The 16,036-nt window shown below is 56.3% G+C and overlaps 2 protein-coding genes across 2 annotated transcripts; one reads left to right on the top strand and one right to left on the bottom strand.

Annotated features, from left to right (window-relative positions):
- Window positions 1-3,194: 3,194 nt before the first annotated feature.
- On the bottom strand, window positions 3,195-13,103 carry CEL (carboxyl ester lipase). The gene is given in 12 exon segments (XM_017849348.1): window positions 3,195-3,502; window positions 3,505-3,764; window positions 4,096-4,293; window positions 5,819-6,022; window positions 6,202-6,388; window positions 7,984-8,103; window positions 8,268-8,373; window positions 8,550-8,680; window positions 9,892-10,089; window positions 10,367-10,489; window positions 10,578-10,728; window positions 13,038-13,103. Coding segments are annotated over 12 exon segments (1,956 nt in total). The 3' UTR covers window positions 3,195-3,290.
- A 352-nt stretch (window positions 13,104-13,455) lies between these two features.
- LOC108512883 (uncharacterized) lies at window positions 13,456-14,346 on the top strand. Its single transcript, XM_017848433.1, is given in 5 exon segments — window positions 13,456-13,566; window positions 13,733-14,069; window positions 14,072-14,193; window positions 14,195-14,255; window positions 14,258-14,346. Coding segments are annotated over 5 exon segments (720 nt in total).
- The last annotated feature ends 1,690 nt before the right edge of the window (window positions 14,347-16,036 follow it).

The raw sequence follows: 16,036 nt of genomic DNA on the forward strand, positions 1-16,036 counted from the left end.
GGCGTGGCCAAAGCTAGTCACAGCCAGCCGGGTGTCCCTGCCTCCTCCGGGGTACAGGGTTCCATCCCGGCTCAGCTCTGCTGCCAGTGAGGCTGCGGGACTTGTCCGGCCCTGAGACCTTATTCTCCCACGCTGTAAGGCTGGCAGGGACCAGAGAGAGTGGCTAGTTCAGGTCCCTGGGATGCTGCTGCCCTCCACCATGGAGCCCTTCCAGCGCAAAACGTTGCTCAGCGATTCCAGAATCTTCCTTCTCGATCCTGAGCCCCCACCCTGCCCCACAGTGGCCCTGCTTAGAAGGTGGATGAGACCCTGGGGCGCGAAGAAGACCTCGCCACGCTTCGTTCGCCTCGCGCGCGAGTCAGAAGTGCTTCGTGGTTCTAAATCCTTGCTCTGAGTGACCTTGGCACGTGATGCCCTCTCTAGGGCCTCATTTTCCTCTGAATATCTATAAACGTCCTAAAATGCGAGTGTGGAACAGTACCAAGCCTCACAGAAGGCCATTAGGGGCGGGGGGGTGAGGGTCAGGTCCTGGCCAGCTGCTCCGGTGATGTTGCCTGGGCATTGGACGCCAGCAGAGCAGGAGTGCTTCCTGTACTCTGCCGTTCTCCCTCTGCCCCTTCGGCTGTCAATCTCTGCCGAGCCATCTGGAGCACCCCCCACCCCGAGAGCCCACCACCCAGCGCCTACTGCCCAGCGCACCCTCCCCATGCTCTGCTTCAGACCTTCTCCGCGTGATGTGTGATCTCCTTCTTCTGACCTGGATCCGGCTGGAGGAGCAGAATCCCCTTCTTTTCCCAGGTGGGTTCCCCAAGACCCCAGTCAGAAACCAGACTTTAACTCCCTGCACCCAGAGGATGTGGGTGTGGCTGGCTCCCCCCTAGTCCAGAGGGGGCCACAACCTCCCATCTCTGACTGCAGCTGCCACCAGGCCCTCCCACCATGCTCTCGCGCGCGCAACGAACTGAAGCCACAATTAAGGAGAGAAAACACACAAGACCATAGAAGGAGATCACATTACAAGAGGACAGAGAGCAGGCTTCTGGAGTGGACACTGTGGCCTGAACTCCCACATAACCATGGACAATAAGCACCAACTATATACCTAGGGACACAGACACACATACACACAACAGAGAAACAAGTGAGGAATAGAACACACATACAGACTTATACTAGGGAGAATAACATGTGCAGAGAATATATATGATGACAAAGAAATCACAGAGAATATAAATGGAGCCCCACACATATAGAGAGCTGAGAAAGGGTAACATAGAGAGAGCCACACAATATTAACACACATAGCAGCTTAGCCCTGGGCCAAAAAAAAGAGACGCCAGACAGGGATGAGAGTTTTATATACAGAACAGAACGGGAGGGAGAACACCTGGAGTCCACACATAAAGAAGCAGAACATACTATATAGACACAAAAGGCTTCGTGGAGACGCTTAGAAGCCAATCGACTACAGGCCATCTGAGCTCCCTTCTGGAGTCACCCAAGGTGGGCAAGGGGCGGCCTCCAGAGTCACTTGTGAGGGGCACAGGGGGTCCCTGAGAGTCACCCATTGCGGGCACGGGGGCAGACTCAGAGTCACCTGTGGGCGGGCGACAGGGAAATCCAGCGACAGCCTGGCCAACATGGTGAAATCCGTCTCTATTAAAAATGATGAAAAATTAGCCAGCCGCAGGTGGCTCACGCCAGTAATCCCAGCCACTTTGGGGAGGCCCGGAGGCGGGGGATCACGAGGTCAGGAGATCGAGAACTATCCTGGCTAACATGGTGAAACCCCGTCTCCTAACTGAAAAAATACAAAAATAGCCGGGCGAGGTGGTGGGCGCCTGTAGTCCCAGGTACTCGGGAGGCTGAGGCAGGAGGATGGCGTAAACCCGGGAGGGGGAGCTTGCAGTGAGCTGGGATCACGCCACCGCACTCCAGCCTGGGCGACAGAGTGAGACTCCGTCTCAAAAAAAAAAAAAAAAAGATCCGGCCACTGGACCCCAGCCTGGGTGATAAGAGCTAACTCTGTCTCAAAAAAAGAAAGAAAAAAAAAGTCGTAGGTCAGTTTCTATATCTGCATATTAAAAAAACCCCAAAGTTCTAACTGACTGTGTATCAGTAGATGACCTAACCATAGTGTTACTCAAAGGACCTGGAGGCACAATTGTTTATTCTGTGGGAGAATTTAAGGAGAATGAGCAAATCGATCTTAAATGATCCTTAGTAGTCTTAATATTTGATCATACATTACTTTATATAATTTATAACGTTATTTAAATTCATGTACTTTAAATATAACTTATAGGATTGATTGCAATATCTTATATGTAAAAACTAGCATATGTATGTTACAGGAAAAAGAACACAATGATGCTGGTGCTGTCAGGAACCCAGACTTTCAGCATCGGCAGAAAAAGAAACAGGTGTAAACTCAGAGAAGTAAAACCTGACAATCTTACAACTGGGAAATGCCTGCATGAACTCATACTTTTATTATTATTATTATTATTATTATTATTTGAGATCGTGTCTTGCTCTGTCGCCCAGGCTGGAGTGCACTGGTGCGATCTCAGCTCACTGCAACCTCCGCCTCCCGAGCTCAAGTGATTCTTCTCCCTCAGCTGGGACCTCAGGTGCGCGCCACCACACCTGGCTAATTTTTTGTATTTTTAGTAGAGATGGGGTTTCACCATGTTGGCCAGGCTAGTTTCGAACTCCTGACCTCAAGTGATCCTCCTGCCTCGGCCTCCCAAAGTGCTAGGAATACAGGCATGAGCTACTGTGCCCGGCCTCATACTTTATTTTTTTTCTATTGGTTAAAAAAAATACTTATTTCCTGGCTCTGTGTCTTCCAAAACCCTAGCAGTAAAGAAATCCCAGGAACAAGCACCACCCCTGGTGACCAGATTGGGGTCTCTAAACAGCATGTTGACACTGACGAAGGAGTGCGCCCTGGGAAAATGGTTGGCCCAGGTCCCTGGCAGGAAATGCCAGGGAGGGGCTGGAGTCTGCAGCATCGTGGTGGCTGTAAGTAAAGAAGGTGCCCAAGAACCAAGGGTTGTGTCAAAGGACTACAGAGACCAACCTGAGGCCGCCTCTGGCCAAAGACAGACGAGCTGGGCATGAAAAAGCAAGCCTGCAACTGACAGACAGATCCCGCAGCTTAGCCTTGGGAGCAAAGAAAGACGCCAGACAGGGAAATGAGGTTTTATTCAGGAAGAGCTAAAGACGGGAGGGGAGCCCCTGGGGTCCCACCCTTGCGGCCTCTTAACACCAAGGCTCATGGGACACTAGAAACTAATGACTACAGGCATCTGAGCTCCCTTGGAGTCATCTGGGGGGGGCACAGGGGCGGCCTCAGAGTCACCAGTTGGGTGTACGGGGGTGGCCTCGGAGTCACCCGCTGGGGGCACGGGGACGGCCTCGGAATCCCCGTTGGGGCACGGGGCGGCCTCGGAGTCCCCGTTGGGGCACGGGGCGGCCTCGGAGTCACCCGTTGGGGCACGGGGGCGGCCTCGGAGTCACCTGTGGGTGGCACAGGAGTGGCCTCGGAGTCACCTGTGGGGGGCACGGGGGTGGCCTCCTGGTCAGTCACCGTGGGCATCGCCACATAGGTGAGGGTCCAGTAGCGCACGAAGTTGGTTCTCAGGCCCTGCTTCATGGAGCTGCCATCCATCTTCTTAGTGATCTCCAGGTAGCTGCCGTTTTCCGAGGTGTAGGGTTCCCAGTGTGTGGGCACAGCCGAGTGGCCCATGTTGGGGTCCCTGCAGAGTGAGAAGAGGCTGTGCAGGGGCTGAGGACTCCCAGGGGGCTGAAGCCCTGCTCTGCACCCGCATGCCTGAGCCATCCCCGTCCTCTGAGCTGGCCCTGGGCACCGTGGCCTCTCACTGCATACGGGACACAGGCTCTGCACGTGCGCGGGCTTGGAACTCTGCCAGTAGCTCTTATCCTCGTAAACACACATGGATTCTGATGCAGGGGGAGGTCGAGTGACTTGCCCAAAGTCCCTCCGCTGGCAAGTGAGGGAACAGGGCCTCGTGGTGGGAGGCCCTTCTCGGCTGCGGCCCTCCGCCCTGCTCTCAACCCATGCCTTACCCCGTTTTGGCAAAGTTGGTCCAGTAGGCGATCATAGCCTTGGAGACTGTCCTGTCTTGGGCCCGGTAGCCCAGCGGGGTGGCGAAGGGCTTCCCAAAAACGTACTGGATGTCATCCGCATGGTCTGCCCCCATCCATTTGGGGTAGATGGGCATCCGAGAGGGATGGGAAAACAGGTAGCTGTAGGTCTTGGCACTCCTGGAGGGGAGAGACCACCCAAGTACGCAGGGTGCCTACCAGGGACCGCCCAGCCCACAGACTGGCCCTGGAGGGAGGTCCTGGGCAGCGGGCAGGGAAGGGTCTGGGGGATTCACATGAAGCGATGGGGCTTCTCAGACCCAGGAGAGGGAAAGCTGAGAACCAAATTCATGGATTCATGGGTTCTGCCATTTCTGTTGAATTTATACTTCACCTCCACAAAACCTTGTTAGGGACCTTCCTTCTAGAATTCAATATCAAGAAATAGTTTGCTCGGCTGGGCGCGGTGGCTCAAGCCTGTAATCCCAGCACTTTGGGAGGCCGAGATGGGCGGATCACGAGGTCAGGAGATCGAGACCATCCTGGCTAACACCGTGAAACCCCGTCTCTACTAAAAAATACAAAAAACTAGCTGGGCGAGGTGGCGGGCGCCTGTAGTCCCAGCTACTCGGGAGGCTGAGGCAGGAGAATGGCGTAAACCCGGGAGGCGGAGCTTGCAGTGAGCTGAGATCAGGCCACTGCGCTCCAGCCTGGGCGATAGAGCGAGACTCTGTCTCAAAAAAAAAAAAAAAAGAAATATTTTGCTCTCCAAGTGAATGTGCGTTCTTCAATTAGATTGGACAAGGTATGGGCCCTCAACTGTTTCCCTTTTTGCCTTCAGTGAAAAGAGGCTCACAGCTAAGTGTATTGCTTAGTTGCTGCAAAGCTTTCATCCTAGACTTCTCGGTATCCTTTTATCTTCCTATCTTTTTCGTATTCCTAACTTATTTTTTACTTTTATTATTTATTTACTCATTTATTCGAGACATAGTCCCACTCTGTTGCCCCTGCTGGAGTGCAGTGGCGTAATCTCGGCTCACTGCAACCCCCACCTCCCTGGGTCAATCAATTCCCCTGCCTCAGCCTCCTGAGTAGCTGGGATTATAGGTGTGCACCACCACGCCTGGCTGATTTTTGTATTTTTAGTAGAGATGGGGGGGTTTTGCCATGTTGGCCGGGCTGGTCTCCAACTCCTGACCTCAAGTGATCCTCCCACCTTGACCTCCCAAAGTGCTGGGATTACAGGCGTGAGCTACTGTGTCTGGCCTTATTTTTCATTGTAATTGGCTATTATTACATGAAGATTTTTAATCTGGCTGTGGGCTGAAACTGTCTTGTAAATTGGCAAAGTTGAGGCCCATAAGAGTCAGTGGATAGAAACCATTGACCAGTGTTGTCTCAGTCCCCACAGTGTGGGGGATGGAAGGTAGCTCAAGAACTCTCCAGTGGGAAGGACCATGGGGTGCAGGGCTAAGCAGGGCAGAGGATCATAGGGTTCGTAAACCCCTATAGGCTGGGAGGTAAAAAGAGGCCCTCAAGTCTTGCCAGGCCTCAGCAAAGCAGATGAGGCAGGCACAGGTGGAGACTCAAGCACCACTTTCCCAGTCAACCCAGACACCTGAGCGCCACCCACAGCGAGGCCTCGGCTGGCAGGTGCAGCACCCCAGGAAGGCCCCCAGGAGCCATCCCCTGCCCAGATCCTCACTTGGCATTGGCTCTGTGCTGGGCCACGGCAATCTCGGTGGGCACCAGGAAGAGGATATCGGTCTCAAAGTCCACCACAGTCTTCTTCTTGTTCTCCTGGGATGGGTCCTGGGCCCAGGACTCAGTGTAGACATCAAAGGTAGTCTTGGCACCTCTGACTCCCTTGGTCATTGTGAGCCCACTGACCAGCTTGTAGAAGTCCTCCCTGCGGGGACCAAGGAGACGCTGACACTCCCCCTGTGCGTACCCACCCCGACCGGTGCTAACTTCCTCACTCCCAATCCTCCACTCAGTGCCTTCCTCCTCCAGGCTGGCCCCCTCACTAGTGCCTTCCTGGCCGCCCTCCAGCACGGGTCGCCCCTGGGTCCTGTGCCCCCTGCTTACCCCGTGACTTCCTTGTTGCCCTTGTTGATGGCAGGCATGTCGACGCCGGCGAAGAGGTGGCCGTCCATGTTGTTGGTGCCTGCTATATAGTCGATGTCGGCGGCATTGGCGTACAGGTTGATGGGGTCATCGGGGATGAAGTCTCCATCAATGACAGGGATGAAGCCCAGATAGTGTAGCACGGGGTCTGGGTGGGAGAGCCAGGAGGTTCTTGTACCTTCCAGTGTCCCCTGAGCCACCCTTTGCCTCTCAGGGCTGGAGTTGGCTATTTCCTCCCTTCTCTGATCTAGGGACACTTGGGGCTGGGTTGATTCTGTACCATCGGGGCATCCTGTGCCTTGTAGGATGTTTAGAGCATCCCCGGCCTCAACCCACAAGGTGCCAGGAGCAACCCCCTCCCCAGCCGTGACAATCACAAACGTCTCCAGGCCCTGCCACACATCCCCAGGCTGACAGCCACTGTCTAGGGCCAGATCTGTCCTCTTCAGCGGCAGCCCCTCCCTCTCCTCTCTCTCTTTGCTGGGCCTGAATCAGGAAGGAGGAAACTTAGAAGCCGCTGAGGGAACTGATGGAGAAGGAGCTCCCTCTCTCAGGGCCGGGGTCCACTCCATTAGCTAAAAATGGTGCGAGGTCTGCATTGCCCTGCAGACCCCCGGACTGGCCCCTAGAGGACCCTGTGGCTGCTGAGGCAGGCGGGGCCCAGCTGTCACTGGGCCCAGCACAGTGGGATTTGCTTCCAGTGGGGCTGTGCGGCTTGCTTTGTTTGGGCGTGTCCAGCCAGTGCAGTTGAGCTCATGTCAGGTAAACATGCAGATGACTTGGCTTCATGGCACGTTGCCATAGAAGAATGTGCAAGGGAGAGCGTTAGCCTAGCAAGCTGGTGTGGCGGCCATGCACAGGTGTTTGTGGAAGGGGTCCTCAGGCCTTCCTGGGGTACAGAATAGTGGAGCTGGAGGCCCCAGTGCTACAGTTCAGTAAATGTTTGCTGAACGAATGAATGCATGAACTGTCATCTAGCACAAAGGCTCTTGGTCTGGGGTCTATGGATCTCCCTAAAATTGTATGCAAATGACTGCATATGAACGCATGAGGTTGGGGAGGGGCCCCAATGTTCATCAGCTTCTCAAAGGGGGAGTCTGTAACTCATGGGAGATAAGAAGAAAGAAGGGGCCGAGCACGGTGGCTCACACCTGTAATCTCAGCACTTTGGGAGGCTGAGGCGGGCGGATCACCTGAGGTCAGGAGTTTGAGACGAGCCTGGCCAACATGGTGAAACCCTGTCTCTGCTAAAAATACAAAAATTGCTGGGCACGGTGGCTCACACCTGTAATCCCAGCACTTTGGGAGGCCAAGGCGGGCGGATCACGAGGTCCCAAGAGCAAGACCATCCTAGCTAACACGGTGAAACTCCATCCCTACTAAACATACAGCAAAAAGAGCTGGGCATGGTGGCAGGTGCCTGTAGTCCCAGCTACACGGGAGGCTGAGTCAGGAGAATCACTTGAACCCAGGAGGCAGAGGTTGCAATGAGCTGAGATCCTGACACTGCACTTCAGTCTGGGCAACAGTGAGACTCCATCTCAAAAAAAAAAAAAAAAAAAAAAAAAGAAATGGCTTCCCTTCTCCCTTACAGCTGGGGCCTTTGAGGGGAGTCACCAGTTTGATGGCAACAGGACCAGACCACAGCTCTGGCACCTTCTTCTCTTCTCCAGAGTACTTCCTGGCAGTACCCCCACAACCCCCACCTCGAGACCCCATGCGCCAACCCGAGCAGCTACTCACACTCTATGCCTGCCAGCGGCAACTTATAGGCCAGCGTCAGGGCTCGGGGGTCAGTAATCTTTAGACACTTGGCCATCCTGGCGGTGTCGTCCACAGGGCAACCCACCTTCTCAGCCACCTGACGGCAGGAGCAAGGCCGGCAGGTAGGTGAGGCCAGTGCTCAGGGCTCCGAAACATTTGAAGGTAAGGACAGGGTCCAGGATAAAGAATGGAAATAAGGACGGCCCCCACCCGGGTATCAATTCCACCCCCACGCTACCCAGCCCTGCCCTCCTCCGTTTACCTTTTGGCCCAGAAGACTGGGTTTTTCTGGATGACCCAGGGGCTCACGGCCACACCGCTCTGGCTGATGGCTCGCCGGATGAGGCCCTTGTTGTAGGGGGAGAGGGTCTACAACAGCAAGAGATCCTGTCACCAAGGCCGCTCCCCACTCCACCCACCCCAGGCTGGGCCAAGGACACCCCAGCACCACAGCCCCAGCTCCATGCTCCTCCTCCCACCTCCCCTTCCCTTTTGAGCTTCCTCCCAACCTGTGGAGCAGGCCCTCCCCACGGGGATCCCCAGACCTGCAGAGAGACGCTGGCACCTCCAGCAGACTCCCCAAAGAGCGTGATGTTGCTGGGGTCGCCCCCGAAGGCCGCGATATTCCTCTTCACCCAAGCAATGGCCATGTGCTGATCCCGAAGGCCATAGTTACCTGCGGGCATGGCAGGGGAGAGGGTGCTAGAGACCAGTGGCCCAGGCCTGGCCTGCAAGGGAGACCATCGTGGGTGGGGCAGAAATGCCCTCAACAGACTTGGGGCCACGGCAGAGCCGTGGTTGGCAAATAGCGGGTACCTAAGAAGCTGGGTCGGGTGGGGCGCTGAAGGGGGTGGGTCCCCAGGAGGTGGGGTCAGTGGGGTGCTGGAGGGGGTGGTGTTTGTGGGGAGCAGGATGGTCAGGCCCGTGCACCTCTCCCGCCCCTGCCCCAGTCCCTCTTGTCTGTGTCCTGCCACTTCTGCGTCCACAGCTGCGTCCACAGCCTCAAGGTATCGTTCTGTGTCTCTCACTCGGCTCTGCTCTCCTGGTTTCTCTCTCAGCTTCAGCCTGTTTGCCTGTCTGTCCCATAGCCTCTTTTACATTTGAGATGGGGCCTCACTGCCACCCAGGCTGGAGCGCAGTGGCACGACCACGGTTCACTGCAGCCTCGAATCCCTGGGCTCAAGTGATCCTTCCGCCTCTGCCTCCCAGGTAGCTGAGACCAGAGGGATGAGCGACCATGTCCGGCTAATTTTTTTTTTTTTTTTTTTTTTTTTTGAGATGGGATTTTGCTCTTGTTGCCCAGGCTGGAGTGCAGTGGCGCGATGTCAGATCACCGCAACCTCCACCTCCTGAGTTCAAGCGATTCTCCTGTCTCAGCCTCCTGAGTAGCTGGGATTACAGGCAAGCGCCACCACACCCGGCTCATTTTGTATTTTTAGTAGAGAAGAGGTTTCTCCATGTTGGTCAGGCTGGTCTCGAACTCCTGACCTCAGGTGATTCACCTGCCTTGGGCTCCCAACGTGCTGGGATTACAGGGGTGAGCCACCGCGCCTGGTCCCCAGCTAATTTTTTATTTTTTTGTAGAGATGGGGGTCTCCCTGTGATTCCCAGGCTGGTCTTGAACGTCTGCGCTCAAGTGATCCACCTGTGTCAGCCTCCTAAAGCGTTGGGATTACAGGCACGAGCCACCTCACCTGGCCTCCGCAGCATCTTTAATTTTGCTATGGCTGCTAAGGGCCTCCTGCTTCTTGTGATCCTACTCCAGCTTCTGGGTCTTTCTGTGGACGTCTACTGGTTGTTGTTTGGGGTGAGGGGCGCTGAGAAGCATCCCCCTACTGGGCTCAGCACGCTGGCCGCCCCACCTCAGGCCTGAAGGAGCCCACGCACCTGGCAGGTTGGCATCCCCAGTGCTGAGGAACCCAAGGGGGCCGACGCGGTAGTTGAAGGTGACCACGATGACGTTTCCGCGTGTGGCAATCTCCTCGCCGTCATACAAGTAGTTGCTGAGGAAGTTGGCCCCGTGGCCGGACCCCATGAGGAAGGCGCCTCCATAGATCCAGATCATAACGGGCAGGTCCCGGGAGACTGAGATGGGGGAGCAGCCGGTGACCCCAGACGCCCTGCCTGGCCCTCTCCCCAGCTTGTCCCCTGTCCGTGTGCAGCAAGTGCCTGGGGCCGAGACAGGGAGGCGCTCCAAGGCGTGGCCCTGCCCCAGGCTGGGGGACTGGCACGGGCGCTCCCCTCTCCGCCTCTACGGGATTGCATGGAAGTTCAGCTTTGCAGCCCCCACACTCAAGCCAGGAGCAGATCCGGGGATCTGGCTGCGTGGGAACTTCCCTTGGGGAGCAGGGGGCAGGCAGACCTTGCTTCCTGTCCTGGGGCACCCAGATGTTGAGGTACAGGCAGTCTTCATCCCCGTAGGTGCTGTCCTGGGTGATGGTGGCCTGCAGGCATCTCTTCTTGAAGGACTTGGCCTTCAGGGTCCCTGCAGGTGGCAGGAGGAATTGGCATGAGGAAGGCAGTCGCCCTCACCAGCCCCACCACAGGGCCAGTCTGGCACTATCCACTCCTACCTTGCCAGCCGGGGTGTGGCTGGGGGTTCTCCAGGGCCTTGGTGGGAGCCGCGAAGGGGATGCCCTTGAAGATGTCCACAGAGTCACCCAAGAGGCCGACCTTCTTATTGACGCCTTCCACGAACCCACCTTCTGTGTACACGGCGCCCAGCTGGGAGGGAGACATGGGCAGGGTCAGGCAGGCTCAGGCCCCATCGGCCTGAATCCAGAGCGGGCAAGGCAAGCCGATACTGGGTGCCCAGAGATAAAGACAGCTTCAAAGCAGGACAGCTCTACCCAGGAGACCCAGACAGCACCCTCTGCCCCGCACTGCTCAGAGCTTGAGGATTCCTCTTCCCCTCCTTATCCCTGGGGGCGTGAAGCCTGCCAAGAGGTGGGATGGAGGTTTGGGTTCAGGCTGTGGCGGCCCAGTTTTGACTCCGATCCTGTTTCCCCATGCCCATGTGGAGGATGAGCGACAGGCAGGAGCTCAGGCAGGAGTGCACCCAATGCTCAGTGTACCTGGGATGTTTCACATCAACCTTCCTCCTTCCTGAGGGGTGGGGTCTGCATTTCCCTCCTCCTGTCTCCCTGCACAGGGCCTAACTGGCTGGGCACAAAGTCGATGTCCCCATACCCAAGTCCCCACAGCTCCTGTGCCCCCTGATGGTAAAGAACCCCCCCCAGGGACCCCCCCCCAACCTCCACCACGCTTCCCTGTGCCATGAGAACTGCCTCTGTGCACCAAGCTGTCCATCCCCACAAGGGGCCTGGAGGTTGGTGCTCGTCCACCCTCTGTCCCTGAGGGAACTGAGACTGGGTAGCTTTTGGGCTTGAAGTCACCCTGTTGAGAGGCAACTGTCTGCCCAGTGCCACCTCCTTTCCATCTTGGGCAGCAGCTCCTCCCGCACGTGGTGCGTGGTGGGAGCAGGTGGTTGCTTGCTGGCTCTCACCTGTGCCAGGTTTCAGGTGGAGAAGGGCAGGGTGGCCCTACACCCTCAGGTCCAGCCAGGGTCCCAGCAGCCCTCTGAATTCTAGGCTGATGGGCCCCTGCCACACCGGGGTGGTAGAATGGGGTGGTTGGAACTGGAGGGAAGGAGCCAGAGGCAACACCTGCAGACATCGTGGGTAACCCCTGCCAGGCATCCGTGTCTCCTCGTGCCAGCTCCCCCCAGCCCCGCCCCACCTCTGGGAGGCGGTGTAGAGAAGTCACCTGGCAGAAGTGTTCCTGTGCAATTGAGACAGGCCCGAGGGCCTCAGGGTGGGGGAATGGGGAGGGGTCTTGCTGACCTGCCGAAGGCCTCTCAGCACCCCAAGAAGAGCTCGCCCAAGAAGAGGATGACCTCTCCTTTGAGTCAGGAGCCCAGGACCATTGCCCAAACCTCCAGGTCCCAGGGCCAGAGAGTGTGGAGAGCAGGCAGTGGGGTGGAGAGAGGAGTTCCCAGGGCCTGAGAGAGCAGGCACAAGAACAGCGTGGTCAGCATTTGCGGTCCCCTGTGTGAGTCCTGCTGGGGGCAGGGACTGGGCCAGGCACTGACACTGGCTTCCTGCAGGGCTTGGGGTTTCTGTGGCTTCCCCCTCACAGGCAGAGAGGGCGGATTTTATGGATGCTTGAGAGAGCTCCTGCCTACCGGCTCTTCCTCTGAAGGGACCCGGACCCGGTGTGGAATAGCCCAGCTCTCAGGTTCCTGCTCAGGAGTAGGAGGTAGCAGCTGTGCGATGCTGGGCAAATGGCCTGCCTGCCTCTCTCCTCCCCGTGTGCCTGCTCTCCACACTCCCTGCCCCTGGCCTGCTTCCCCTTCTGTAAAACGGGGACAGTGTCGCCATCAGAGCTTGGTAGGTGGGATCACCAAGCTGAGCAAATGCAAATTCAAGAGGCCCAATTACATTTGCATTTCAGGTAAACAGCGAATTGTTTTTTTAGTATGTTTCATTTTTTTTTCTTTTATACTTTCGAGACAGAGTCTCGCTCTGTCACCCAGGCTGGAGTGCAGTGGCGTGATCTCAGCTCACTGCAACCTCCACCTCCCAGCTTGAAGCAATTCTCCTGCCTCAGACTCCCAAGTAGCCGGCATTACAGGCACCCACCACCATGCGCAACTAACATTTGTATTTTTAGTAGAGATGGGATTTCACCATGTTGGGCAGGCTGGTCTCCAACTCCTGACCTCAAGTGATCCACCCACCTGGGCCTCCCAAAGTGCTGGGATTACAAGCGTGAGCCACCGCGCCCGGCCCATGTAAGTGAGTTTTAAATATTGCATGGGACATACTTACACAGCAGTTCTTGGCAGTTTATCAGAAATTCAAATGGAATTGGGCATCCTGCGTTTTACCAGGCCCCTGTCCCCATAGAAATGAGCATGAGCGCCCGGGAACCGCCCGGGGGCTGTGCTGGGCTCTCTTTCTCAGCCTGGCCCGAAGTTTCCAGATGTGAGTGAGGGGAGGAGAGCAGGACCTGCCCCTCTGCTGAGCTCTTACCTTCGCGGCACTGGCCACTGCCCAGCAGCAGGCGAGGCCCAGGACAACCAGTTGCAGGCGCCCCATGGTGTGCGTTAGCCTCTGGGTGGCCCTCCCGCTGGGCCTCGGGTATTTATGGAGCCAGAGCCAAGGTCATATGCTTGTTCATGAGGTCGCAGACACCCCCTCCCCTCCACCCCCTCTGGTGCAGGGAGATCCAATTTTCCCAAAACCCACGGTGCACCTGTGCAGGTTACTGCTTATCTGGGAGCAGAGGCAGGTGGCAAAGGGGGTGGTGGGGCCGGGCAGGGTGCACAGTGCTCTGCCTTCTGGTTTGTTCACAGGGCTTGGTGTCACTGTCAGAGAAAAGGGCATACTTTGTCTCCATGCACTGCCTGTTCCCTAGGTCCCCAAAGGAGCTTCACAGGGGACCGAGCCCATGAATTCTGGGACAGAGAGGGCGGCATACTGTGGGCCCCCAACTCATGTGATTGACCTTATCTGTACAAGCTTTTCCTGGGGCCTGTGGTGCGGGCAGTCCAAGCTGGGTGTGGGTCCCAGAGCAGCACAAGGCAGTCCCACTCAAGGGTGGGGAGATGTTACCATCCAGCCTGATGTGTCCTGGGAGGGAGGACTAGAGGCTCAGGGGGACCATGGTGTGGGTGGGAGGGTTGGGGGGGCATCTAGCCCAACCTTGAGGGGTTCCCTGAGGAAAGAAAGGGCCCAGTCAAGGCCCCCAGGCACACCCAGGCAGTGACAGAAGGGGAGGGAAAGAGGCCAGCGGGAGGGAAGGGATAAGGTGTGAGGTCGTGGAGGAGGAGGAGGCCACTCGCATTTTCTGTGAACACCTGTTACTCCCGGAGCCAGGAAAGGCTATGAGAAGTGAAAGAATACCACAAACAAAGTCTTCTGATGGGGCCTTTAAGCTCAGCCAGTGTGAGGTCACCCTCACCGAGACACTCAGTGGCAGCTCCAGTCACCGCACAGCACTCTGCTGTGATAGGGACAGGGTGGGGGCAGCCAGAGCCTGCCCAGCCAACAGCGCCCCAGGAGACTTGGTGCCTGTGCTTCCCACACCAACCGCACCCCTGCTCTGCCACCCCTGTGGCCGGTGCCAGGGACTGAGTGGACCTGCAGAGCCACGTCTGTCCCTCTGTCTGTCGACTACGGCAGGTGCCCAGCAATTCAGGAGGCCTAGTGGGTAAGGGAGGCTGGGGAAAGGCCGGGAGGGTGGGAGGAAGAGTCGGCCACAGAGAATACGGGGCCTGCAGGCGGCTGGGGTGCCCCAGAACAGATGCATTTGCCTCAGGCCTTTGCCCTGTTACTCTAGTTCTGAGAACCTGCTCTAAATAAAGGAGGTAATTCTGAACTGGGAGACAGGCCCTTTGTGCTCCAGGATATTCACTGCAGTGTTACTTACAGAGCCTCAGGAGGAAAGGGGAGGCCAGAGGGCAGGCAGCAGGGAGAGGAAGGAGGTGGGGGAGAGGGCGGGGCAGGGGAGAGGGAAAGGCAGGCCCCACTTTTATATATATACATTTTTAGAGCAGCTTTAGGTTCACAGCAAAATTAGAGGAAGGTTACAGAGACTTCCCGTATGTCCTCGCCCCACCCCAGTCTCCCCCATTATCAACATCCCCCACCAGGGGGTACAGCTGTTCCGCTTGATGAACCCACACTGACATGTCATTATCACCCGAGTCCACATATTTTGGGTTTTTTTTCTTTTTGAGACAGGGCCTCACTCTGTCACCAGGCAGTGCAGTGGCACAATCACAGCTCACTGCAGTCTTGAACTCCTGGGCTCAAGGGATCCTCCTGCTTTAGACTGTCAAGTAGCTGGGATTACAGGCGTGTACCATCACACCCGGCCAATTTTTGTATTTTTAGTAGAGACGGGGTTTCTCCATGTTGTCCAGGCTGGTCTCGAACTCCCGAGCTCAAGTGATCTGCCTGCCTCAGCCTCCCAAAGTGCTGGGATTACAGTCATGAGCCACCGTGCCTAGTCTCATACTTTTCTTTTAAATTGGCAAAAAAAAAAAAAAAAAAAAAAAAAAAAAAAAAAAAAAAAAAAAAAATTTCCATGGCTTCTCTCTTCCAAATCCCTGCATTTAAAGAAATCGGAGCAAGCACCACCCCTGGTGACCACATTGGGGTCTCTAAACATCATAGTCACACTGAGGAAGGAGTGCGCCCCGGGGGGATGGTTGGGCCGGGTCCGCAGCAGGAAATGCCAGGGAGGGGTTGGAGTCTGCAACATTATGGTGGCTACAAGTAAGGAAGGTGCCCAAGACCCAAGGGTTGTGTCAAAAGACTACAGAAGGCCGGGCGCGGTGGCTCAAGCCTGTAATCCCAGCACTTTGGGAGGCTGAGACGGGCGGATCACGAGGTCAGGAGATCGAGACCATCCTGGCTAACACCGTGAAACCCCGTCTCTACTAAAAAAATACAAAAAACTAGCTGGGCGAGGTGGCAGGCGCCTGAAGTCCCAGCTACTCCGGAGGCTGAGGCAGGAGAATGGCGTAAACCCGGGAGGCAGAGCTTGCAGTGAGCTGAGACCTCGCCACTGCACTCCAGCCTGGACGGCAGAGTGAGACTCAGTCTCAAAAAAAAAAAAAAAGACCCACAAATAAAAAAAACACAGAAACCCAAAAACCATTAAGTAAAAGACCAACGCATCAGGCTGACAACACCTAAACCTGCTGGTCAATCCTGGTGTCAACAAAGGGACCCAGCAGACATCCTGTGCTTGCAGACCGACGCAGCCGAGGAAGAGACCTTGAACCTGAATCGGGCTGAGCCTCCACCAGTCCCCAGGAAATACAGGGGAGAGAAGCAGGTTCAGCACTACACAGAAGCAACCAGCCGATCCAGAACGGGGCCGTTCTCTAGGACAAATGACTTTGTTTCCTCAACAAATACTCGGCATGCACACAGGTTGGGAGGGAGTGCTGCTGCTGCCCTCGGGGAGACACAAGAAGTGCCTCAGCCAAGGGCAACACGGGGAGTAGGGGCAGGCAGGC

Source organism: Rhinopithecus bieti, unplaced genomic scaffold (assembly GCF_001698545.2).
Source record: "Rhinopithecus bieti isolate Rb0 unplaced genomic scaffold, ASM169854v2 scaffold_2205, whole genome shotgun sequence".
NCBI classification, from domain to species: Eukaryota; Metazoa; Chordata; class Mammalia; order Primates; family Cercopithecidae; genus Rhinopithecus; species Rhinopithecus bieti.